Here is a 23157-nt window from a genome sequence, read left to right as displayed (position 1 = left end):
ATCTGAATGATATAAAATGTTAGCCAATATCATTTGGAACATGTCAAAATTACAAAATTTAAAATTTTAATCATGATTGCACGTTCTACTGAGGTTACAAAATAATACCTACAACTTGTCAAATTTCACAAAAACCTCTTCATCTAATATGCTTTACGTTGATATATCCAGGTTTTTAAATAACATTCTAGTAGAGTTGAAAAATAACAATTGAATGTTCGAAAACATGAGCTAAGGTAAATTTTAAGGAAGGGGCGGAAATAAATCAATTAGAACTCGCTTTGTAAAATAATATTAATTATTATTATTATCTTTCAGTAACACGCCCTACCTGATACATTCTGTGATGATTATTGTTTAAACTTCTATTTCATCCAGCATTTTTCATTCAACCGGTCAAACAAGTGTCATTTTTATTTTACAAAGCGAGTTCTAATTGATTTATTTCTACCCCCACTTCAAATTTACCTTAGCTCACGTTTTCGAACATTCAATTGTTATTTTTCAACTCTACTAGAACGTTATTTAAAAACCTGGATAGGTAAATCCTTGCTATTTTGGTCCGTCATGAGGATAGGGATTGATGACAATAAGCGTTTTGCCCACTTTGACCTGAATATATCTATTTCGTTCTTCTAATTTTATACTGTGTACCTTCAGGTTATTACACAAGTTATGTGGAATTCGTGTTAAATGAATGCATAATTTTGTTATTTCCTTGTTGATTGTCGATGTGTTTACCACTCTGGCTAGTAAAAGTTATGTTTCAAAACTGAGGGTAATGCTAACCGCGCCTAATCCCAGCTCTTGTTGCCTCTACTTATCTCCAAGAAACACGCCTTCAATAACTCCCGGGCTGGGATTATTGCAACGCAACATGGTAACGACGTGAAAAGAAAAGAAATCCTTTATTGCCCCAAGACCACGTTCGCATAACTGTATGAAAGCCTTAAAGAAATATGCTCTGAGTAATAAATTTTGCGAGTTTTACCTAATCTAATATCAGGTTATGCCTCGTAAGCTATTCACAGTGCTTGCAGACTTTGGAGAACTCGTTTTTAAAAAACTTTGAAAATTTATAAAAACAGCATAAAATAGTGTAAAGAAGGATAATAGAACTAATCTATTAACTACTAACATTATTTAGAACATTTAAATTTTAGTGCTCAATTGATCAAGTTACTTCTTACAATTAATTATTCTTTTTATGTAAGGTCTTGGTTGAGATAAAAAAGTCAGTGTCACGAGCGGGATTCGAACCCATGACTTTCGGCTAAATCCGCCGCTACTCTACCACTTGAACTATCGTGACTTCGATCCTCCCGTACACTTTAACATCTCAACCTACAACCGTTCGAACCTCCGCTCTTTTTGCTATTTTCAAATGTCAAATTATTTAGAACCGTTATAAAAAACATATAGTAGGATTGGGTCTTTGTGAGATTTTTGTGTGTGTTAGAGAAAGAAAGTGATTGGACGATTTAGATTAAAAATGAGGACTGATTGACCAATTTTGTTTATATAGCCTCCTTTAATTTGATTTTTTGCATGTCGAATTAAATCCATAAAACAAAATATTTCATTTTCATTATATGGAGCGGTATAAAACATTACAGACATAAACAATAGATTCTGGTTGATTGGACATTTTACAAACAATATGTTTAAATAAATAGGAGATTTTTAACCACAGATGTGCAAGGGAGGAGAAATTGTCAATTTTTAATTACCTTAAATTAATTGTTTATTACCTTATGTTTGAACGCTTCGATCGCTTTTACCGCAAGTAAAGGTCACCGTAATAAACCTAATTTGTAATAAAGCTGGTCAGGTTTACAGTTTAATTAAGTTTATTTTCATTTCCTGTTTATCTCGGTTAAAGTCATTTTATTTACGTTATAATCCGTCAAATCGTATAAACTTTGTGGTTGTTTTAATTCGTCGGTATTCATTATCAAAATAATTCGGACACGAATTGGATTTTGAGCTGGGGCTGGAGGCTACTTAATCCCCGTATAGGGGCCTTATCCCCCGACAAATCGTAAAACACCACCTTGGCACCCCAAGCCCGACAGGCTCCAAGAAGCGCAGTTTTATATCGTTACCATGAGGGAGAACGATTCGCTGAGATTTGTCCTCCACTAGGTCCAAGGGCGTACTTTCCAATGTTCGTCCCCCAACTTTGAACGACCGCGTTATCCTCATCTCTTTCCAACTTCGGCACTTCAATTGCAACTGTACTAGCTACTCACAACAAATAAATTGCGTTTCGTACTGATGAAGATTACTGATGAGCTAATGTGTTGGCCAAATTAAGGTTTTTGACAATTTACCGTCCCACGACGCACGTGCGTAACAGACATTACGACTGCTACCTTCAAATAACAAAGAACTATCAAATCATAAATGAATTGTGATAAAAATAATACAGCCCAGTATGGAAGTTGAATTTCTGAATATGAACTAAACGAACCGATGATTCGCCATTATTTTAAATATATGAATTGATTAGTAAAAAGGGAGTAAATTTTTGATTTAATATGTTGAAGTTCTACACTGATCACTTGTTTGATCCGTCTAATCTCGATGATTTTTTATTTTGCCTTCATTTCCATTTCAGTTTGGGCTATCGAGAGTCAACTCGAAAGAAACGCGGAAGAAAAACTTACAAAACCCGCGAGAAGATACGAACCAAAAAAATAATAAGTTTGGATCAGTTAACATGAGTTAATCTACTCACAGTCCAACCAACATAAACAACTTCTAAGTAATACGGTATAAATATGGCTGAAGAAGTCATTAAATCAATACAATTTTTTATAAATACAGTGAGACTACTGGAGGGCAATCGTGACGGAGCGAGGATTCTGGTTGGAATCCTGACAGGTCATGTCGACTAAGGTATAGGCATCGGACAGGAGTACAGGCAGAAGAAACACTGTGCAGATACTGTTGAGAACGTTTTATGATTTTCAGAGAGTCTATGCTCATCCTTATTCTTGCAACAAGGAGAGTAAAAGCATCAAGCTAGTTCCTACACTAAGGAGACACTGGCACTGTCTATGTAGATTGAATAACAATTTGCAGGTGTTCAGTGATGTATAAAATTAGAATGGTATAATAGATCTACTCAACTCAAGTGGCGGCTTCTTTTATTTCTATCCCTATCCACTACGTACACCTAACACAACATGGAATAAGATAAAGGCAGTAGACTGGTCTGAGCGGCTGTCTGAGACCAAGAGGATGTCATCTTTCCATTTTTCTACAACACGATTGTATTTTGAGTTCAGAACTGTTCAATATTGATAAAACGACCCTTTTAAAGTAAGAGAAGGAGAGTTAAAAATAACTAGTTAATTTAATAAGTAAAAATGAAGTATACCTTCACTAAAGCTCTCCGTGGCCATTTCATTTGTCGCCGAGAATCAAATAGATTACACGACATTTGAAAAAATGGGAAAAAGGAGGGAAAATTCAAAAGGTGGGGTTGAGATGGGAAGTAAGTGTCCGAGATGATCGAGGTCACGATAGCTCAAGTGGTAGAGCAGCGGCGTATCTAGCCGAAGATCGTGGGTTCGAATCCCGCTCGTGACACTGACTTTTTTATCTCAACTAAAAACCTATTAATTGAAAGATATTAATTAGTCAAGCGGACCACTAGTGAAGTTAAAAATAACAAAATTATTTAGGCCAATTATAGCTTTTTGAGGATGATTTAGGTCTGTTAGCTGGTTTCAGTAAAAACCATAAATCACAATCAATAATTTTATGCATTGCACATAGTAGACTTCATCGGTGATTATGATAGTTAATGATATATAAAAGATAATACTTTAGAACAATATATAAAGGTAAAAATTAAACAAGGTATATGAAATTACATAAAATTGGGTATTTTTAATTACTACAAATACCTAGGAATAATCCTGAAACCCTAGATGTAGATGTAGATGTAGATATAGATGTAATTTCAGGGTATAGTATACTGCGCCCTTTAAGAGCTATTGTATCCCCCGTGCTCTGCCTAAAGCACATCGGTGAGTCCTATTTCATCAAGAAACTTGATTAATAGGCCCGGTTTCAGTGGTTGAAGCTCTTTTATGGTCACATTATACATCCCAAAACATTTCCTCCTGCGGGCTAGTGTGGCTCCGCAGTTTGTTAGTAAATGTGTTAGTGTGGCTTCTGCCTCCTTGCAGAATCTACATGTGCCATCTTGGATTGTTCCAATTTTCTTTAAGTGTCCATTTAATCTGTAGTGTCCTGTTAGGAATCCTTTTAGGATTCGCAGTTTATTCCTGCTCCCTTTGACATATTCTGTGATTTCTTTTCTACCAAAGTTGGTTAGAAAATTCGTGGATTGTCTATGTCCAATGAGTGAATACCATTATTCCTTCATTTTCTTTTTATCCTTCGGTCTGAGATATTCGTTTATAGTGTGAATTCCTATGCCACAGAAGGGTTCAGGTCCTATCAGCGATGTGGCAGCCCCTTTCCTTGCAAGGGTGTCCGCTTTCTCGTTGTCTTCTACTCCCATGTGTCCTGGGACTCAGCAGAGGCTGACTTTATTCTGCATTCCTAATATATTTAGCTTGGTTTTGCAGTTCAGCACCATCCTTGAACTAATGGTATTTGAGCTTAGTGCTTTGATGACTGCTTGGCTATCTGACATGATAGCTATATTCTTGTTTTTGTATCCTTTATTTAGATTGAATTGGATACATCTTTCAATTGCGTGAATCTCAGCTTGGAAGATACTGGTGTGTTTTCCCATGGGTTCTGAGTATTTGGTTCCGGGTCCAAATACTCCTGCCCCCGTACCTTCTTGTGTTCTAGATCCATCTGTGTACCAAAGGATGGTGCCATTTTTGAGGGAGTTATTTCCCTTTCTTTCCCATTCCTTTTTGGTGCCCAGATGTATTCGGAATTTTTGGTTAAATTCAATCCTCCTGTTCATGTCATCTCTTGGAGCCATGAGTGATGTATGGTTTTTCCATAGTTTGTTTCTGTCTCTCCATTTCAGTTTTTTTTCTGTTGGAGGTTTCTCTCTGATAAAATTGATTATGGTTTTCCGTGCTGTCCTTCCTACCATGTGATGTAGGGGGATTATTGCCAATATCTTTTCCATGCTAATTGTAGGACATGTTCTCATTGCTCCCGTTATGCAGATGCATGCAAGTCTCTGTATTTTTGTGAGTTCTTTCCTTTTGGTTATTTGTTCCGTTTTATCAGCCCAGGCTATATCTCCGTATGTAAGTAAAGGTCTTACTATTATGGTGTACATCCATAACAGGGTTTCTGGCCTACATTCCCAGTTTTTCCCTGCCATTCTTCTGCACACCATTAAAGCTCGTGTCGCCTTTGTGATAATGGAGCTGATGTGTTTCTTGAATGTTAGTGTTTTATCTAGTGTGATGCCCAGATATTTGACTTCATTTTTGATTTCTATCAAAGTGTTGTTGAGTTTGATTTCTTTCATGTGATCTAGCTTCCTTTTCCGTGTAAAAGTGACTATAGTTGTTTTGTTTGGATTGATCCCCAAGCCTGCACTTTTACACCATTCTTCTGTGATTTTCAGTCCCTCTTGGACTATATCGCAGAGGGTTTCCTCGAATTTCCCCTGGCTGTCAGGACTATGTTATCTGCATATCCCTGACATTTTATTCCTGAGCCGTTCAGGAATCCTGAAACCCTAACTCGATTTTAAAAAATATCAAAATATGAAACACAACATACCATTTCCAGCCAATTGATAATTTTGACACAATAATCACGGCTACTACGTTTATGGCAGTTCATGGAAAGACAAACTACAAAATAAAGCACAGAACAAACAATTTGAGCAGCTAGAAAATGTAAAAATGATTTGTTTATAGCAGATTTTTAGTTTATGGATGTATATGTTTTTTGTGAATATTTATTTAATCAGAAATAGAAATTTATATTAATATTTTATTATATAATTTATTAAAAACTTTGAACTGTAGGATAGGTAATAACAACTCTTCAGATAATAAAAAAAATGCGGTGGGTTTCACAAATGGCAAGTGCTGATAGAAAAATGTGGTTATGATTTATATGCTAAATATACTTCAACAAAACGGTGGCAAAACGAAATGAAAATCGAATATGCAAGCATAAAACAGAAAGTAATTGTCGTCAGGTCATGGTTACGAAATCCCATATCATTATAAATAACCATTGCCAAATTCTTATCGATCGACTTGTAGTTTGATACTTACCTGTCATCTTCACTATTTCTGTGTGCGTGAGAAGAATTTTTTTCACTTTTGAATGTAACTAAGTTAAGCAGCATATGAGGAAAGAACATTCCAACTTATAATTTATTCTTATTACTGATATACTGAGAGTTTTATATATTTTCCATTAATTTTTTAAAGGAAGTGAAACCGCAAGAATTAGATAACAACAGGAGGAGTGAACAAACAAGCAAACTTCTTTTCCAAGCGCAGCCATGAAATTAATAAACATGACAGCACCTACGTCGGCTCAAAGCAATTATCGCTTCAGCCATGTTTACACATTCTTGTTTATGCTGGACCATTAACTTCCCCACCCCGGGACATTTTTTTATTCTAATCAGCGATGTGGTGGAAAACCGTACGTGGAAAGCATCACGTCGGAGAACGGCTTGATTATTCATCAGCAAACAGATGCAACCCGCCCTCAGAAGTTAACGCCGTCCCGATTCTTCGGTGAACGCGGACCGTGAAACGCACTCAGACACGGTTGAAAACTTAAACACCCAGGACCGGAAGACGGAAACGCAAGAAATTTAATCTGCGGATTTCCCAGACGTGAAACGAACTCCGAGACCCGCTTCGAGTTTATTTTTTTAAAAAGAACACTGTCGACAAATAACGTTTAACAGCGTAAAAAGTTTTAATCTGCAAATATCCCATGGAAACTTCCGCAGTCTGAAAAGGTCTCTAACGAACACGTGACGTGGTTCGCAAAGCCGAAGGATGGAACTTAGGGCAGAAAAACACCATTCTGATTTACAGCGAATGTTTTCTGCTGACAGGAGATTATTGTAAAGGCGTTCTTCAACAGAATCGCACCTCCTGAGTTATATTATAGCTTATATAACTATTGTATTAACTATTATGTTATATAATTATATTATATAACTATTGTAACTACTTAAGCAACTTATATAGTAATATTATAGCTTGTATAACTTCTATAACTATTGTAACTACTTATATTTATATTATATTTTAGTCTATATAACTTTTATAACTATTTTAACTACTTAAGTAACTTATATAGTTATATTACAGCTTGTATAACTTTTATAACTATTCTAACTACTTAAGTAACTTATATAGTTATATTACAGCTTGTATAACTTTTATAACTATTGTAACTACTTATATAACAATTAATTAAGGTTTTTAGTTGAGATAAAAAAGTCAATGGAACGAGCGGGATTCCGCTGCCTTAATTAATTGTAATTAATATAAATCTGCTCTACCACTTGAGCTATCGTGACCTTGATCCACTCGGACACTAACTTCCCACCTCAACCTCACCTTTTGAATTTTCCCTCCTTTTTGCCATTTTTCGAGGTCACGATAGCTCAAGTGGTAGAGCAGCGGCGTATCTAGCCGAAGATCGTGGATTCGAATCCCACTCGTGCCATTTACTTTTTTTATCTCAACTAAAAACCTTAATTAATTGTATGATATTAATTGGCCAAGCGGACCATGAAGTTAGTGAATTTAATGATTGAAAATAAAATATACTTCACTAAAGCTCTCCGTGGCCATTTCGTTTGTCGTCGAGAATCCAATCCGATTACACGACATTTGAAAAATGGCAAAAAGGAGGGAAAATTCAAAAGGTGGGGTTGAGATGGGAAGTTTGTGTCTCAAGTGGTAGAGCAGCGGCGTATCTAGCCGAAGATCGTGGGTTCGAATCCCGTTCGTGTCATTGACTTTTTTATCTCAACTAAAAACCTTAATTAATTGTAATATATTAATTGGTCAAGCGGACCACGGAATTAGTGAATTTAATTATATAACTTAGATAGTTATATTATAGCTTATATAAAGTTTACAACTATTGTAAATACTTATGTAACTTATATATACTATATTATAGCTTATATGAACTACAACTGTTTATAGCTCTTCTCTTAAATCTTTGAATATTACTTAAAAAAGGCCACTATATTTAATGTCATCTTGGTTGGGAATAAATAAACTTTTTGGGACTTGTCTTGATTGATCATTCTAGAGGTCTTTTGTAAAATCTAGGTAGTACATGTTTGTATTTTTTACTTAAAAATAACAAGCAAATTCGCATTTTGTCATTTACATATGACAATACAATAAAATTAAGATACAAAAATAGTTGTAACAATATTGAAAATAACCAAATACAGGCATAATAAACATCGTAAATGTAAAAAATCGATAAAATCTAAATAACCTTAATATTAAACTTTAAACCTAAAGCCAAAATTAATGTTGCTGTTAGGGTCTATGTTAAAGGATTGCAGCAAAATTCCAATTTCTTTACTGAATTGAATGAAATTCCCTTTGAAATCTTGATTACATAAATAATGTTAAAAGTAATTAACTACGATTTAATGCAAAATCGATTAAATTAATGGTAAAAACCAGGTTTGACGATTGATTGGCGATTGATTTTTCAACCACAAGACAGTGTACCTTTTCGAAAATACAGTTTGGTTAAAATTTATTTTTCGGTTCATTTGGACGGTTTTTAAATGTGTATAGCGTTTATGTCATATTTCTATGTGTAAGTGTTTTGAATTTATCTTAACTTACGGGAATTAATGTAATTTATTAGGGTGAAAGGAAGCCGTTGTTCATCTACCGCCCCAAGAAAATATCGAGTACTGGGAAGTTTGATAAAGGGAAGTGTGCTATCAAGACTTTGTTCCCTTTAATGTGTAGAGAATCTGGGATGAGCTCGTTATGTATATAACCATAGTTAGACCAATGCTGTTATACACCTGTCAGGTATGGAGCTACACAAGCAACACCAACATAATGTGCCTACAAACAATTCAAGATAAATTTTTAAGGTTAATTACATCCTCTAAAAGAAGTATAAATTATATTCACGAAATTTTAAACAACCCATACATTAAGGATGATATCAAAAGGATAACTAGCTCGTTTTATGAACGTAGCGCTGAGAGTGCAAATATGACAGTAAAGAATGTAGGAAACTATAACCTCAACAAAAATTGGAAACCCAGTAGGATCAAACACATTTTAGTACGATTGTATATTTATTCACTGTGATTATTTATTAAATTGTTAATTTTACTTGTTTATATATGCATGTATTTATTTATTTACCAAATTAGTAAATGTCAGATTATGTATTGTACAAGTCTTTTCAATGATTTTAACTCATAATAATTAGTAATTATTTATTAATTTATTTATGAAATTAGCTAATATTAAAGAAATGTGTTGTTTATCAAACTTATCTATTGTACATATGTAGTCAATGACTTATGATTTATAATTTATAATATACGTAATTATTTGTAACTTCCCTATTTATTAATGTATTCTTTATGCAAGTGGTTTTTAGTATAATTTCCACCACTGTTCTTATCACTCTAGGCCAAATCAACAAATATTGTAACTATTGTATACTTAAGCCCTCTGCCACAAGGGTGTATAATGTCTTAGGCATTTCTCCTTGTAATCACTTTGTACAAAATGTATGTAAAAGTCAATGTATCTAATAAATAAACTCGAAAAAAAACTCGAGTACTGGAGAAGTGAATGCGACTAGTCTTTTATTTTTATATCTATTTATTGGAATGAATGAATAAAATAATTCATATGGTCAATTATGAGTACTAAATAAACATATTTATTTTATAAATATGCATATATTTAAAAAGTAATTTATTAGCGTGAAAGGAAACGGTTGTAACACTAGGCTCCGAGGAATACCGAGTACTCTGCGGAAGTGAATGTGACCAGATTTCTGTGTTTGTATCGGATGTTGGCTTTTGTTTTTATTGAAAGGAATGTATTTTATTGGCGTGTTTCTATTTTGCAGTTGTCAACCTGAGGGTGAGAGGCTATCATTTTAGGATATTGACTTAGTTTGCAAAATCAGAGTCTAACCAAATTGAGACGCTCAAATGGCTGCTGTTTAAAACAAGAACAAAAGAAAGAAAACACGCAGAGGGTGGCTATGACCTCAGCTGTTTGTTGGCCCAAAAACCTCCCACATAATAATATATTTGGCTGAGTAAACAGCTCTTTAAAGCTAAAAATATGTACAGAATATATAAGAAAGGTACCTGCAGCTGGAGATAATTTCGTGACTACGCCGTATCTCGGCTTCCACTGAAACAGACAAAATATCCAAATGTAAAAAAAAAATATAAAAAATGGTATAAAACTGGGAAAAACTGTTAAGAACGTTGATATTCAACAAGTGAAAGGAGAGAAGTTGTATTTTCGTAGAAATTATAGCCCGCCTCTCACGGGTCATAGATGTATAAAAAAGATAATAAAATTGTTTTTAACGAAGAGAATCACAAAGCGCGTCGGGCGGTTTAGCGTTTTCCCTTTACGGCTTTATTCTCAGCCAGGACGACAAAGAAGAATATAACAACGGTTTACTCAGACTTCAAAGTGCTTGGATAATGCGATGTCGTAAAACGTCGGGAAATGCGATAACTCGAGTTGTTTTTATGTGGGACGCTTTTTGAGATAATGCCTCTGGCAACTTAAAGGCTTAAAAGCGACAGACGTGTTTTCCGATTGAACCAAAGGAGAATTTAAATGGTGCTCTCCAGGCATAAACCGAATATTAAATTTTTTTTTTAATTTACTTCTCTCCCTGATGGCCATTTAAACCGAGCCCTAATACATAATACAAACTGTTGTTTTAACGACAATTGATCTAATTCTACCCTTACCTTAATCTTTCATTTAATGCTAATTTCATTAATACTATTGCATTACAAATTCATTATGTTTACTTTCTTCTGATTGTTTATATTGCCGTTCAAAAAACTTGAAACTCGATTTCGTAATGTAAAGTATGAAAGAATTGACTTATCTTTGAACAAAAACTTTCTTCGCATAGAAATCCTGTTTTAAATTTACTTTGTTATAATTAATTCCTTTTATATGTTCAGGTTTTAAAAACACCTAAAACGACCAAAAGGAAAATTTATTGAATATATTTTTTTTCCTCAACATTATACAATATATTATAAAGTTTCTGTTGAGAAAAGGTTAGTAATAACTGTACACAATTAATCTCATTTAATCATTTTTAGTGAAACATTGTCTAATAGCCGCAATTTCCCAATCTAACAAATCCCAGCGGCTCATCTTCATACTGGCGTAAAAGCTTTCTCCCAATCCTACTCAAATTTTTGAATGCCACCTCAATTAAAAGACCCCATATTGAACTCCCACAACACCATCCAAATAGATCAATTTGGTTTTAGATCTCTCCACTCTGCATTCCAGCATACTCAATATCTTCTGCCCTTGAAATTAAGCATTACTACTCAGCAGCTTTTCTAAATGTCTGTAGCCCTTTGAAAGAATGTGACACCAAGCTCCCTCGTTTTCAAACTAAAAAATATCCTTCCCGACACTTACTGCCTTGCTGATTGCTGGTTCAAGGTGAGAACTGAGAATTTTCAGACATCAAGCACATGAAGGTTGGCGTTCCACAGGGGAGTGTCTTAGGACTGGCACCTCTTGGGCGACACGCATTGGCGAGTGATAATAATAAATGCTAATCATAGATTGAAATGTCGTCGGAGGTTTCCCGCGCCTGGGGCTCCTCCCCCCGACGTCGTAAGGACCTTATTGGAGAAGATTGCGGGATTAATAAGATAGGCAGGTGTGTGCTAGACGTTGGTGCGAAAGGATAGATCAGGTGAATGCTCAAACATATATCATTAAGTTTTATTTCTTTTTTAAAATATATGTCCTTATTACTTGGTGAAATTCATCTCTTGTGATTTAATTTAACTACTCCTTTCTCCCTTTTTAGAAAGAAAAGGGACCTCTGGTGTTGGGTCATAACAGGACCAATCCCCTACACAGTTTACACCGCTGACATAAGAACACACCACACTCATCTCACATCCTGACCTTGCAGTAAAAGCAACCGACGACCACCTAGATCTCATCAACGATTGGTGAACTTGGTGACGCATGAAAAGCTAAATGAAGAAAAGAGGAGCCAAATGACGTTCATACTTAGAAGAAGCACCTGCTTACCAGTGCACATATACAATAAACTTACATTGAACACACATAAAACAAGAACTCAACCGAAGATAAGGACAACTCAAACGCCTTATAGGGCCCAAATCAGCACTGAGAGTGCACTATAATTTCGATCGATTGGTAAATGCTGTAGCAAGGGAGGTGGTAAAGTGTATAGCTCTCTTGTTTGATTCCTGGGTCCACAATTGCTATTGTCAGTTTGATTTTTGCGTAGACATGCCTCAGTGGAAAATTCAGCTTTCCTTACTTTTACAGAAGATAGGAATAGATCATCCGGAGGAGACTGGGAGGATGGCTTTGCAGTCTAAGCACTTTCTTCTGTATAGAACCCTTTTGGAGTCAGATATGAATTTTTATCCTTTAAGGTGGTTATTCAAGCTGAGAAGATAATTACTATTTCTCATTTATTTGCCCTGGTCCTCTCAGGGAAAGGTGTGGAATACATAAAACACTATTTGGACATACGGAGCAAGTTGTGAGGTTGAGCCAAGCCATTCAGCATCCAAATGATCCAATCCTTTGAATAAAAAAAGATCTCCATTGTAACCTCAATCACTTCTATGTCACAAAACAAACCATTCCCAAAGACCTAGACATCTCGTTCGTGACTTAATCCAAACACGATTTTACTCCAAGCTTTCCGTCTACACCAATCATTAGCTCAACACTCTCTTCAATGTACCACACTACCACGCCGCCCAAAAAGACAGTGAGTTCCTAACACAGCCACAGACTAATCAAACAACAATTGTGGTCTACAGTCGTTACTATGCCCCATTCGGGATCTTGCGATGGCTGTTAAAAACTCGTAAATTTTTTTTCATTGAAGGGATCTTAATTGGAAGATACGATAGTGCTATCATCCACATAGACGAATGTGCCTGGATGGATAAGTAGAACAGCCGTGTAAGTTGAATACAGGATGTGGATACGACTCTGAAGTATCCAGAAGCTTAACGGGATAGTAGTCAGAGAGGGAACTGTTCTACCTGAAAGAAGCGGCAAGACAGTACGATCGGAAGTTGAGTAAATAGGTGAAACGAAGGTTGCACAAGAACATCCATAAAAATCTCAGATGCCGGACCATATCAAAAGCTCCACGTGAAGGAAAGCCACCGAGCAGTCCTGTTTCAGTTCAAGAGATAAAATGATCGTATCAACAACACGGTGTCATCACTGAATTGTAAAGTGGTGTTTACGGTAGTCAAACTGAAAAGTACTCTTTTTATGGATAGTAAGATCTATTTCAAAAGGAGCTTCTCGAGGATTTTTTCAGGTAAGCTATTTATCGGGTAGTAGGACGTGGGGAGTAAGGTTGGGATATTCTTTAAATTGGTAAACTGTAACTATCATGGAATGTGAGTAGAGCATAGGGTACAATTATAAAGGGACGTTAGAAAAAGGATTGCTTTTATAGCGAGGAATAGAATTATTTCAGATATTATATGGTATTATGCAGGAGCTTTCTTTTTGTGAAGGTTTGTCCTAATATGCGCACCCTCTGAAAGAGGAAAAGCTTTGGGATTCAAAGTAAAGTGGTTGTCGTTTGACTAGAAGACTCTATGGTTTAGGATAAATTCGCTATATAGGCATCCTGCTCTTGATTTGCACAGATCATATTTAAATCAGTTTGTAAAAAGTTGGCGATAATATCACTTCAATATTTCACTTCATTTCCGTCAAGTACCGGAGTACTCGTAAATTGATTTTATTATCCGATTAAATGTGAAACATCATTAATATCCGTCGATGGTCGCCCTGAGCACTTCTTTTTCAAAGAACTATATCTCTATTTGTATCTACTGTGTACTTCATTAGAGTTCATGATCCGATTGACCGAATAGCGTTTTTCAATTCACTAATCTTTATATAAGGTATTGGTTGGGATAAAAAAATGAGTGTCACGAGCGGATCGCAGTCACGATAGATCAAGTGGTAGAGTAGCGAGGGTCGTGGGTTCGAATCCTACTCGTTACACTGACTTTTTTATCTCAATAAATACCTTATATAAAGATTAATTACCTTACAAACGTTATTCGGTCAATTGGACCATGAACTCTAATGAATTTAATAAGTAAAATGAAGTATATCTTCACGAAAGCTCTCCGTGGCTATTTTATTTGTCGCCGAGCATCAAATAGATTACACGACATTTGAAAAATGGCAAAAAGGAGAGACAATTCAAAAGGTGGGGTTGAGATGGGATACTGGTGTCCGAGTGGATCGAGGTCACGATAGCTCAGGTGGTAGAGCAGCGGCGCATTTAGCCGAGGGTCGTGGGTTCGAATCCCGCTCGTGACACTGATTTTTTTATCTCAACCCCTACCATATATAAAGATTAATTAATTGAAAAACGTTATTCGGTCAATCGGACCATGAACTCTAATGAATTACACAGTAGATACAACTAGAGATATAGTCTTTGGAAAAGAAGTGCTCAGGGCGACCATCGATGGATATTGGCTAAATACGTAGCCGAGGGCCCTAGGTTCGAAACCCACTCGTGGCACTGACTTTTTATCTCAATCAAAACCTTATATAAAGATTTACTGTGTAATTTTTTCCAAAGCTAACGCAATACCTTGTGCTTGTCGTGACCTCATCCTTTTCAGTTTCTAATAATTTCGAGCTTTTAGACCATAATATCTTAATATCACGAGAATTTCTTAAGAAACCGTCAATTGACTTAGAGCTTTTTAGCCAAAAAAATTGTTATCGCAACGTTAAATGGTACTTTACAAGAGAAGATTGAAACTGAGAAGATTGAAGAACTATTGATATACATTAAATAGTTAAATTAAATTTATTTGCAACCTTGATATTTGCGCTTTTGTCAAAACAGAAATTTTCAATACACATTAAATTACAACAAGCAAATTATTAATTGAACGTTTATCTGAAAAAATGTGGTTAGTAACACAGCAGGCGTACAATTTTTTCAATAACGGCACACGTGTGTTGGACACTCGTCCCAAGCCCTTTTCCCTATTCTGCAATCCAGTATATTTTTACCTCGGATGAATAAAAAGCGAAAATACTTGATTTTATTTCGTAATTCGTGAAAAAAACTTTAAAGGTCTACAACGGCGTTGAGAGAAACGCGTGAAAATAAATTTACAGCTTCGTCTCTGGTCGTCGTGGTTTTTGGCAGAAGCGGATTGGCGTTTCGCCATATTCAGTGGTTGGCCCGTTAATAAAAATAATTAAAGGTATTAGAAAAAGTAAATCACTAAATTATCGCCTTTTTTGTGCTAAATTTTAATAACCATCAATTAATAAATAATGTTTTTATTTTCATTTTTATTTCATTATGCGTTATGTGAAAGTGAAGCTTTTTTAATGAAAATACTACGTTTCGGCGATCCTGTGCTATTTTTAAGTACAAATAGTTTATTATTTAGGTGGACATTGGACTTTTACCCCGAAGAGTTGTCACTCCTCGATATGATAACACTAGGGTCTATGTCTCAAAGGTGTTCACCTACCCCTGTCATGGGGCTGGGTCGTTTGTATCTCTCTTAAACCAAATGCCCAGTAGATCGTTGCTTCGCAGCCAACGGGGGTTTCACAGCTGGTCATTTCAGCCCCCAACGCAAGCGAAATATATTCGGGCACAAAACTAACGTCTATTATGCAGTCGCACAAATAAATACATTCACACCTACCACATTTCACTCATTCTGATAAATCAGTCGAGTACTCGATTTTCCTCCATCGACCCACACACAATAGTAATAATCTTATTAAGGGGAAAATGAGGCCATTTCATAAATATTCCGCTATTCTAAATACACACCTTCTGGAGGGGCGATAGTTCATCATCAGACCGACACCAGTCACACTAATAAAAACACAACCACAAAACACATAAAACACATTCAATTTTAAAAAAACCTGCACCTACTCTAAAACGCGGAACAGGAGGACCCAGAAATTTGCTATAGGGTCTGAGAACAATTTTCAAATTTAAATTACCTCAGGCATGCTTACACGCACTCTTTAACGAGCCAAGACATGACAAACCTCTATCTAGGACTCATCGATCATCATTTCTCTGTATTTATTTTTAAAGGTAACAACATGTATCAAAGAAAATGGAACAAGATCGCTGAAGTGCAGTACAATCGTGAATTTTATTTTTTTTTAAACTTCAATTAATACGGCCTAAGAAAGAAAAACAAACTATTTATAAAAAGAAAAAAGGACAACAAAAACAAAGAAAAGATTAGTAAATTAATTAATTAATACTGAGAAAACTTTAATATTTGTTTTACGTTTTAATAAAATACTGCTTGTTTTACATTATTTCATAGATGAAATTACGAAAGTACATTTTTAAAACGTTTTTTATTTTTTAAAGTCATTTTTAAATAAAATGTAATTTGCCTTAATGTGAAGATAAAATTTTGTTTTGGTTGGTGCTTTGAGTTGATGAGCGATGGGATTTCCGATAATCCGAACGAAAAGCGTTATCTCACTAGTCCCTTTTCTTCACCGTATAATACCGCACATTGAAAAAGATTTTTTTAACCTAATTAGAAATTAAATTAATTATTTCCGGTAAATGACTAGCACCAATTCAGATCAGCTACTCGTTATTTGTTCAATTGTTCCATCTGTTGTAGTAGTATTTTTATTTTAGTATAAACTATTTGACGAATTAATGATTACCGATAAACTTCACTTTTGTTCAATATGTTTAAATCTTATAAATTTATAATTCCTGAATGTAATGGATTTGCGGAGATGTCGATACAAAAAAATGTGTAAAATAAAGCTTTAAAAAAATAAAAATATAGAAAACATTTTACAGACTGATTAAACTTCAAACCATCGTAGAATTTAAGGCAAAAATGTCATTTGATATTTCAACAAACGTCTCCTATCGTGTAAGGAAGTAATTTTAAAAACTGTTTAACGCAAGCGATAATCTTTTGTGAACAAAATTTTTAGTCAACATGAATTGGTAACGACACGAATTTCTTTTCCGTCAAATGCCGTGCGGTGCGCTTTTGAAAATGGAAAAATGCCCAATTATTTGTTATAATAGTAACGTTTTTGAGGGAAAATCGTCCAAATTACTGTCGACGTTAATTGCTTAGACGATCTAAGTAAACGTTATGGTTTTACTTATCTAAACTGCTTTTTTGTAATCATGTATTTGGTTATGAACAAATAAATTTATTTTAGTAATAAATAGAAAAAAACCTGATCTTATAGATGAATTATGAATATAAAATATATAATACATGAAACTGGTACTCTTAAACATAAAAATGAGAAAAATAAAGAAAATGTGCTAGAATTTCAAGGTGACCTATATTAATTTCTCTCTTTCACTTCCACTCGTAAATATGATCAGTAGAACAGAACTAACAATTACGGCGTACTGATTATACCATTCAGCAATGCCGGCAATTGTCAGTCTCATTCATTTCTCTCTCATTCCTTCTCCTTCTCCACCCTTTCACTCACTCACTATAAATTTATAATTCCTGAATGTAATGGATGAGCGGAGATGTCGATACAAAAAAATGTGTAAAATAAAGCTTTAAAAAAACTCACTCCATCTCACTCCATAACACTATCTATCCACCTATCCTTTTCTCGTAAATATAGTCAGAAGAACAGAACCAACATTTACGGCGTAGAGATTATACCATTCGGCAATACTTGCAATTGTGAGTCATTTCTCTCATTCTCTCTCTCTCACTCTCTCTCTCTCTCTCTCTCTCTCTCTCTCTCTCTAACTTTAACTCTCTCACTCTCTCTCTTTCTCTCTCTCTCTCTCACTCACTCACTCACTCACTCACTCACTCCATTTCTTTCCTTAATGCTATCTGTCTACGTACATTTTACTCGTAAGTATGATCACGAGAACAGATCTAACATTTACGGCGTAGTGATTATACCATTCTGCAATACCTGATATTTTGGGTCCCGTTTATTTCTCTCCCTCTCACTCACTCTCTCACTCTCTCTCTCTCTCTCTCTCTCTCTCTCTCTCTCTCTCTCTCTCTCTCTTCATAACACTATCAATCCATCTATCCTTCCCTCGTAAATATGATCAGTAGAATGGAACTACCATTTACGGCGTAGTGATTATACCATTCAGCAATACCTGCAATTGTGAGTCCCATTTAACTCTCTCTCTCTCTCTCTCTCTCTCTCTCTCTCTCTCTCTCTCTCTCTCTCTCTCATTCTCTCTCTTTCTTTCACTCTCTCTCACTCTCCCTTTCTCTCTCTCCCTCCACCCCTCTCACTCGCACTCCCTTTTATTCTCTCTCTCTCTCTCTCTCTCTCTCTCTTTCTTTCACCCTCACTCTCTCTCACTCTCCCTCCACCCTTCTCACTCTCTCTCTCTCTCTCTCTATATATATATATATATATATATTTCCTTATTCCCTCCTTATTAGGGGATATATAATATAATTATTTATGCACTCTATACGTAATTATATTACAACTAAATGTATCAGAAAGAAAAGTATATTGTCACATTTGAATTTTTTGAACATCCAACAAATTTTTAACGTCCAAATACGACAAATTAAGGGATGAGGCGCCGACTTGTGCCTAAAGCCGCCCCTTGTATGCAGATGCTTCAAAGTAAATATTCAATTACTTACTGCACAACCCCTAATACAAAAAAAAGGCAAGGGGATTAAAGGCGAAATATGTTAAAACATGCTTTGGTGTATATAATTTATTTGGGACCTTTAAAATGTAATGATCCCACACATGAACCGTAAATTGTTTGAAGGGGATCTAAATTTAAAAAATATGATATTCTATTTTCATGTTTACCACGTGTTTGCCATCGACTAACTATATTTTCTACACCATATTGAAAAAATATAAGCCGCACGACAAATAAAATAAAACAATTATGACCCCATTCATTTGTAAAAACCATTGCTTCAATAAACTCGTTCAGTGAAGCTCATAAAACTGGTACTCTAAAACGTAAAAATTAGAAATATACAGAAAGTGTGTTAAAATTTCAAGGAGAAACAATATTAATTTTTTTCAGTTTGTATTAACTACGTAGCCTATATGTAATTATACATGACCGCCGTTGTCATTGCATGGAAGAATATGTCTTAATCGATAGTGACGGCTTTTTCGGACATTTCCAACTACTTCATTTATTATCTTCTTCGAAAGAACAGAAATATGCATAACAACAAACCATTAGATAGTCACCAATAATTATTTTTTCGGATTAAGATTCTGTTTTGACATGGACGAAACTACTGACCCGATCTTGTCCGTTCTTATACAAAATCCGATTTCATTCTACGAATTTCATAGCGCATATTATCTATATTTTTAAATTCAACTCATGAGAAAGAACCTAACGAAATTTTTAAGTTTTCCGATTAATTTTCGTCTTCCTTCTTTTGTAATCGGAAAATGACGAGCCAAATTTCTATGACCTTTGAAAGGAGATTCTGCTTCCATAGATTCCTTCAGAAGTTCGTCATCGATTGACGGTGAAAGTCTTCTACTGGATTGGTTTTCATAGATCGTTTCTTCTAGCAACCGGTGATTCCTAGATCATCAAGGACCTTGATTAGTAGGCCCGATTTCAGTGGTAGAATTGCTTCCTGGCATCACATACCACTTTCTCTTTGAGTAAATGAGGCACCACAGTTTGTTAGTAGGTGTGTTGGTTTCTCCTCTGCTTCTTTGGAGAATCTGGAAGTACCGTGTTATTTCAATCTTCCTCAGACTTCAGGTTGAGTGTACAGTGTTCTGTCAAGAAACGAATTTTTCCTGCTTTTTTGCGATTTTTGCCTTTGATGCATTCTCTTGTTTCTTTCCTTCCAAAATTTGTATGAGGTTCTTAGATTGTTTATGTTCAATGAGTGAATTCCCCTGTTTCAGTTTGTCTTTTTGTCTAACATAGTGTGTGATCTATGACACAGATGGGCACAGGACCTATCAGCAACATAGCACCGGTTTTCTTTGTAAGGTCATCCGCTTTCTGTCTGCTATCTGCTCCACATGCACTGGGACACAGAGACACAGAAGAAGGTGATTGTATTTTGCATAGATAATATATTTACAATCGTTTAGTTTTGCAATTCACCGTCATCTTTGACTTAATGATATTTGAACTTGGTGCTTTGATAGCTGCTTAGATATCTGACTTGGTAGCTATACTCTTGGTTTTGTACCCGTTTTGCAAAATAAACTGGGAAGAGCTCTCAATTGCAAGGAATTCGCCTGTAAGATTTTGGTGCATTTTCCCATCGGTTCAAGTATTTGGTTTCAGGACTGAACACCCCTGCTCCCGTGTCTTCCTACGTTCTAGATTCATCAGTGTACCAGCAAATGGTGCCCTCTTCAAGATTTAGGGAGATTCCCATATTTTTTACCGCTTAAATTTTTTTGGAAATGTTGGATGAACTCAAACTTCATCTTAGTGTCGTCTCTTTGGGCCTGAATATTGGGTGTTCCTGGGGAGTAGGCTGTTTCTATCTCTCCATTTTATTTTTAGCCCTGTTGGAAATTTCTCTTTGATAATGTTAATAATACTTTTCTTTCCAAACCAAGGTCGAACAATTAATTCATTTAGTAGAACAACTTTCAGCAAAAACATTGTTAGTATTCTTTCAGACTTACAAACCAATACATAGTCTTCATTAATTATTTTTCCGGATTAAGATTCTGTTTTGGCAAGGATGAAACTACTGACCTGATCGGTTATAAAAAATCCATTTTAGTCGTACGGTATTATGATCCCAACTTTGTCCATATTTGTGCTGGATCATGAGAAAGCTCAGTAAAACTGAAGCTCATGAGAAACAACTTAATAAAATTTTATTGTATAGCCAAGGACGAACAATTCTTTTAGTAGAACATCTTTTTCAGCAAAAACATTATTAATATTCCGTTCAGAACTCGTAATTCGCAAATTTTAATTGGAAACAGTCGGAAAATATTTAATTGTTATAATGATAAAAACCACCATTTCATGTGAAACAGTATTGTGACATGTTCAACACATATTATTGGGTTGTCCGGAAAATAATGCAGGATTTTAAGTTTTCATTAAAAAAAATCTATATAAAATATTCTGTTTACGTTTACAGGATTACTCATTTGTATGAATGTCAACACTTATTAATCCTCTTCCAAATGATATTGTTTGTTTACCTCTGTAGCATTCCGCTACTTGGAAATAATTCAGTCATCCTTATAATGTCAAAGCGAGAATTTCGTACGATTTTCTTTTACGAGTTTAAACTCGGCCGAAGCGGAGCCCAAACGGCTAGAAACATTAACCAAGTCTGGGGCGAGGGTTGTGTTAATGAGTGCACTGTGCAAAGGTGGTTTAAAAAATTTCGGGAGGGAGATTTCAGCCTTGAAGATGAAGAAGGTCGTGGAAGGCCTTCCTCTCTTAATGATGATGTTCTGCGATCAGTGGTGGAAGAAAACCCCAAAACAACTGTTCGAGAACTTGCAGAGCAACTCAAAGTCAGTAAAACGACCGTCGCTGACCACCTCAAGGCGATTGGAAAAGTGAAAAAACTCGAAAATTGGGTTCCACACTCATTAAACGATCGCCAAAAAAATCAGCGCTTTGATGTTTGTGCATCACTTCTTTGTCGAAACAAAAATGACCCATTTCTGGCCAGAATTGTTACATGTGACGAAAAGTGGATTCTCTACGATAACACTAGACGTTCTGGACAGTGGCTCGACAAAGGAGAAGCTCCAATACATTTTCCAAAGCCCCCAACTCATCAAAAAAAGGTAATGGTTACGGTATGGTGGGCTTCATTTGGTTTAATACACTACAGCTTCTTAAATCCTGGCGAAACCATCAATGCTGAATCATACTGTAACCAAATTAATACCATGCATCAGAAATTGGCAGTAATGAAGCCCTCTTTGGTCAATCGGAAAGGGCCCATTTTGTTGCATGACAACGCTCGACCACATGTGTCACGTGTAACGTCACAAAAATTATTGGAGCTTGGCTATGAAACTTTGCCTCACCCACCCTACTCTCCGGACCTCTCGCCTACTGACTACCATTTTTTTAGACACCTGGACCACTACTTACAACACATAATATTCAAAAATCAAACGGAACTGGAAAATGCATTTATTGACTTTATCAATTCTAAAAATTCTGAATTCTACTCAGACGGAATTAATAAGTTACCAACACGTTGGGAGAAATGTATTGAGAGTATGGGAAATTATTTTGATTAAAGAACATTGCTTTAAAGTAACTAGTTTCTTTTTTTTTGTTTAATACCAAAATCCTGCATTATTTTCCGAACAACCCAATATAAACAATAATAATTCTCTCGTTGTTAACGCATACTAAGTTTTATATATATTGTATATATTTTGTTTTTAAAAATAATTAGTATAAGTTACATGTAATTATTGTTGTTAAGTGTGAATTTTTTGTGATCTGTACGTCGCGCATCTAAAAGGCCGTGAAGTGACGGGTTTTTGTTGTTGGAGACTCGCTTGACGACGAGGCCCAGAGACTCTTCTTCGCTACTCGCACGTGTTCGAGGCAGTCCCGCAACCCGTAAATTTGTATAAGACTTTGTGTACGAGTTACATGCGCAATTTATTCGCGACCGTTTCTTCTTTTGTGCGTGTCGATCTCCTCCGCATTTAGTTTGTGACTCGCCGCTCCACTCGCTGACCTCACCGTGAGTTTTTCTCGCTTTAGACAATTTATGTGTTTTTTTGTCTCTTTGTTTTTATTACAATTATAAACTTATTTTATATTTGTTTAATACTTATACCATTGTATTATTATCGCATTGCTGAAAATTTGTCTAATCTAATGTATCAGGCGCCTTTCTTTTGTTTGTATAAAATTTAAATT

The 23157-nt window shown here is 35.4% G+C and overlaps 1 protein-coding gene across 1 annotated transcript in view; it reads right to left on the bottom strand.

Annotated features, from left to right (window-relative positions):
- The window catches only part of LOC106668392, a 561179-nt gene that overhangs the window by 462602 nt on the left and 75420 nt on the right, over positions 1-23157 (bottom strand). The window contains exon 2 of the mRNA XM_024230497.1: positions 10331-10376. Within this exon, the coding sequence (XP_024086265.1) occupies positions 10331-10376 (46 nt within the window). The remainder of the gene's footprint in view (positions 1-10330; positions 10377-23157) is intronic.

This window comes from Cimex lectularius, unplaced genomic scaffold (genome assembly GCF_000648675.2).
Source record: "Cimex lectularius strain Harlan isolate CLEC.00 unplaced genomic scaffold, Clec_2.1 scaffold36, whole genome shotgun sequence".
NCBI lineage: Eukaryota > Metazoa > Arthropoda > Insecta > Hemiptera > Cimicidae > Cimex > Cimex lectularius.
The sequence above is the reverse complement of the archived record's forward strand: the minus strand, read 5'-3'. Positions and strand labels throughout refer to the sequence as shown.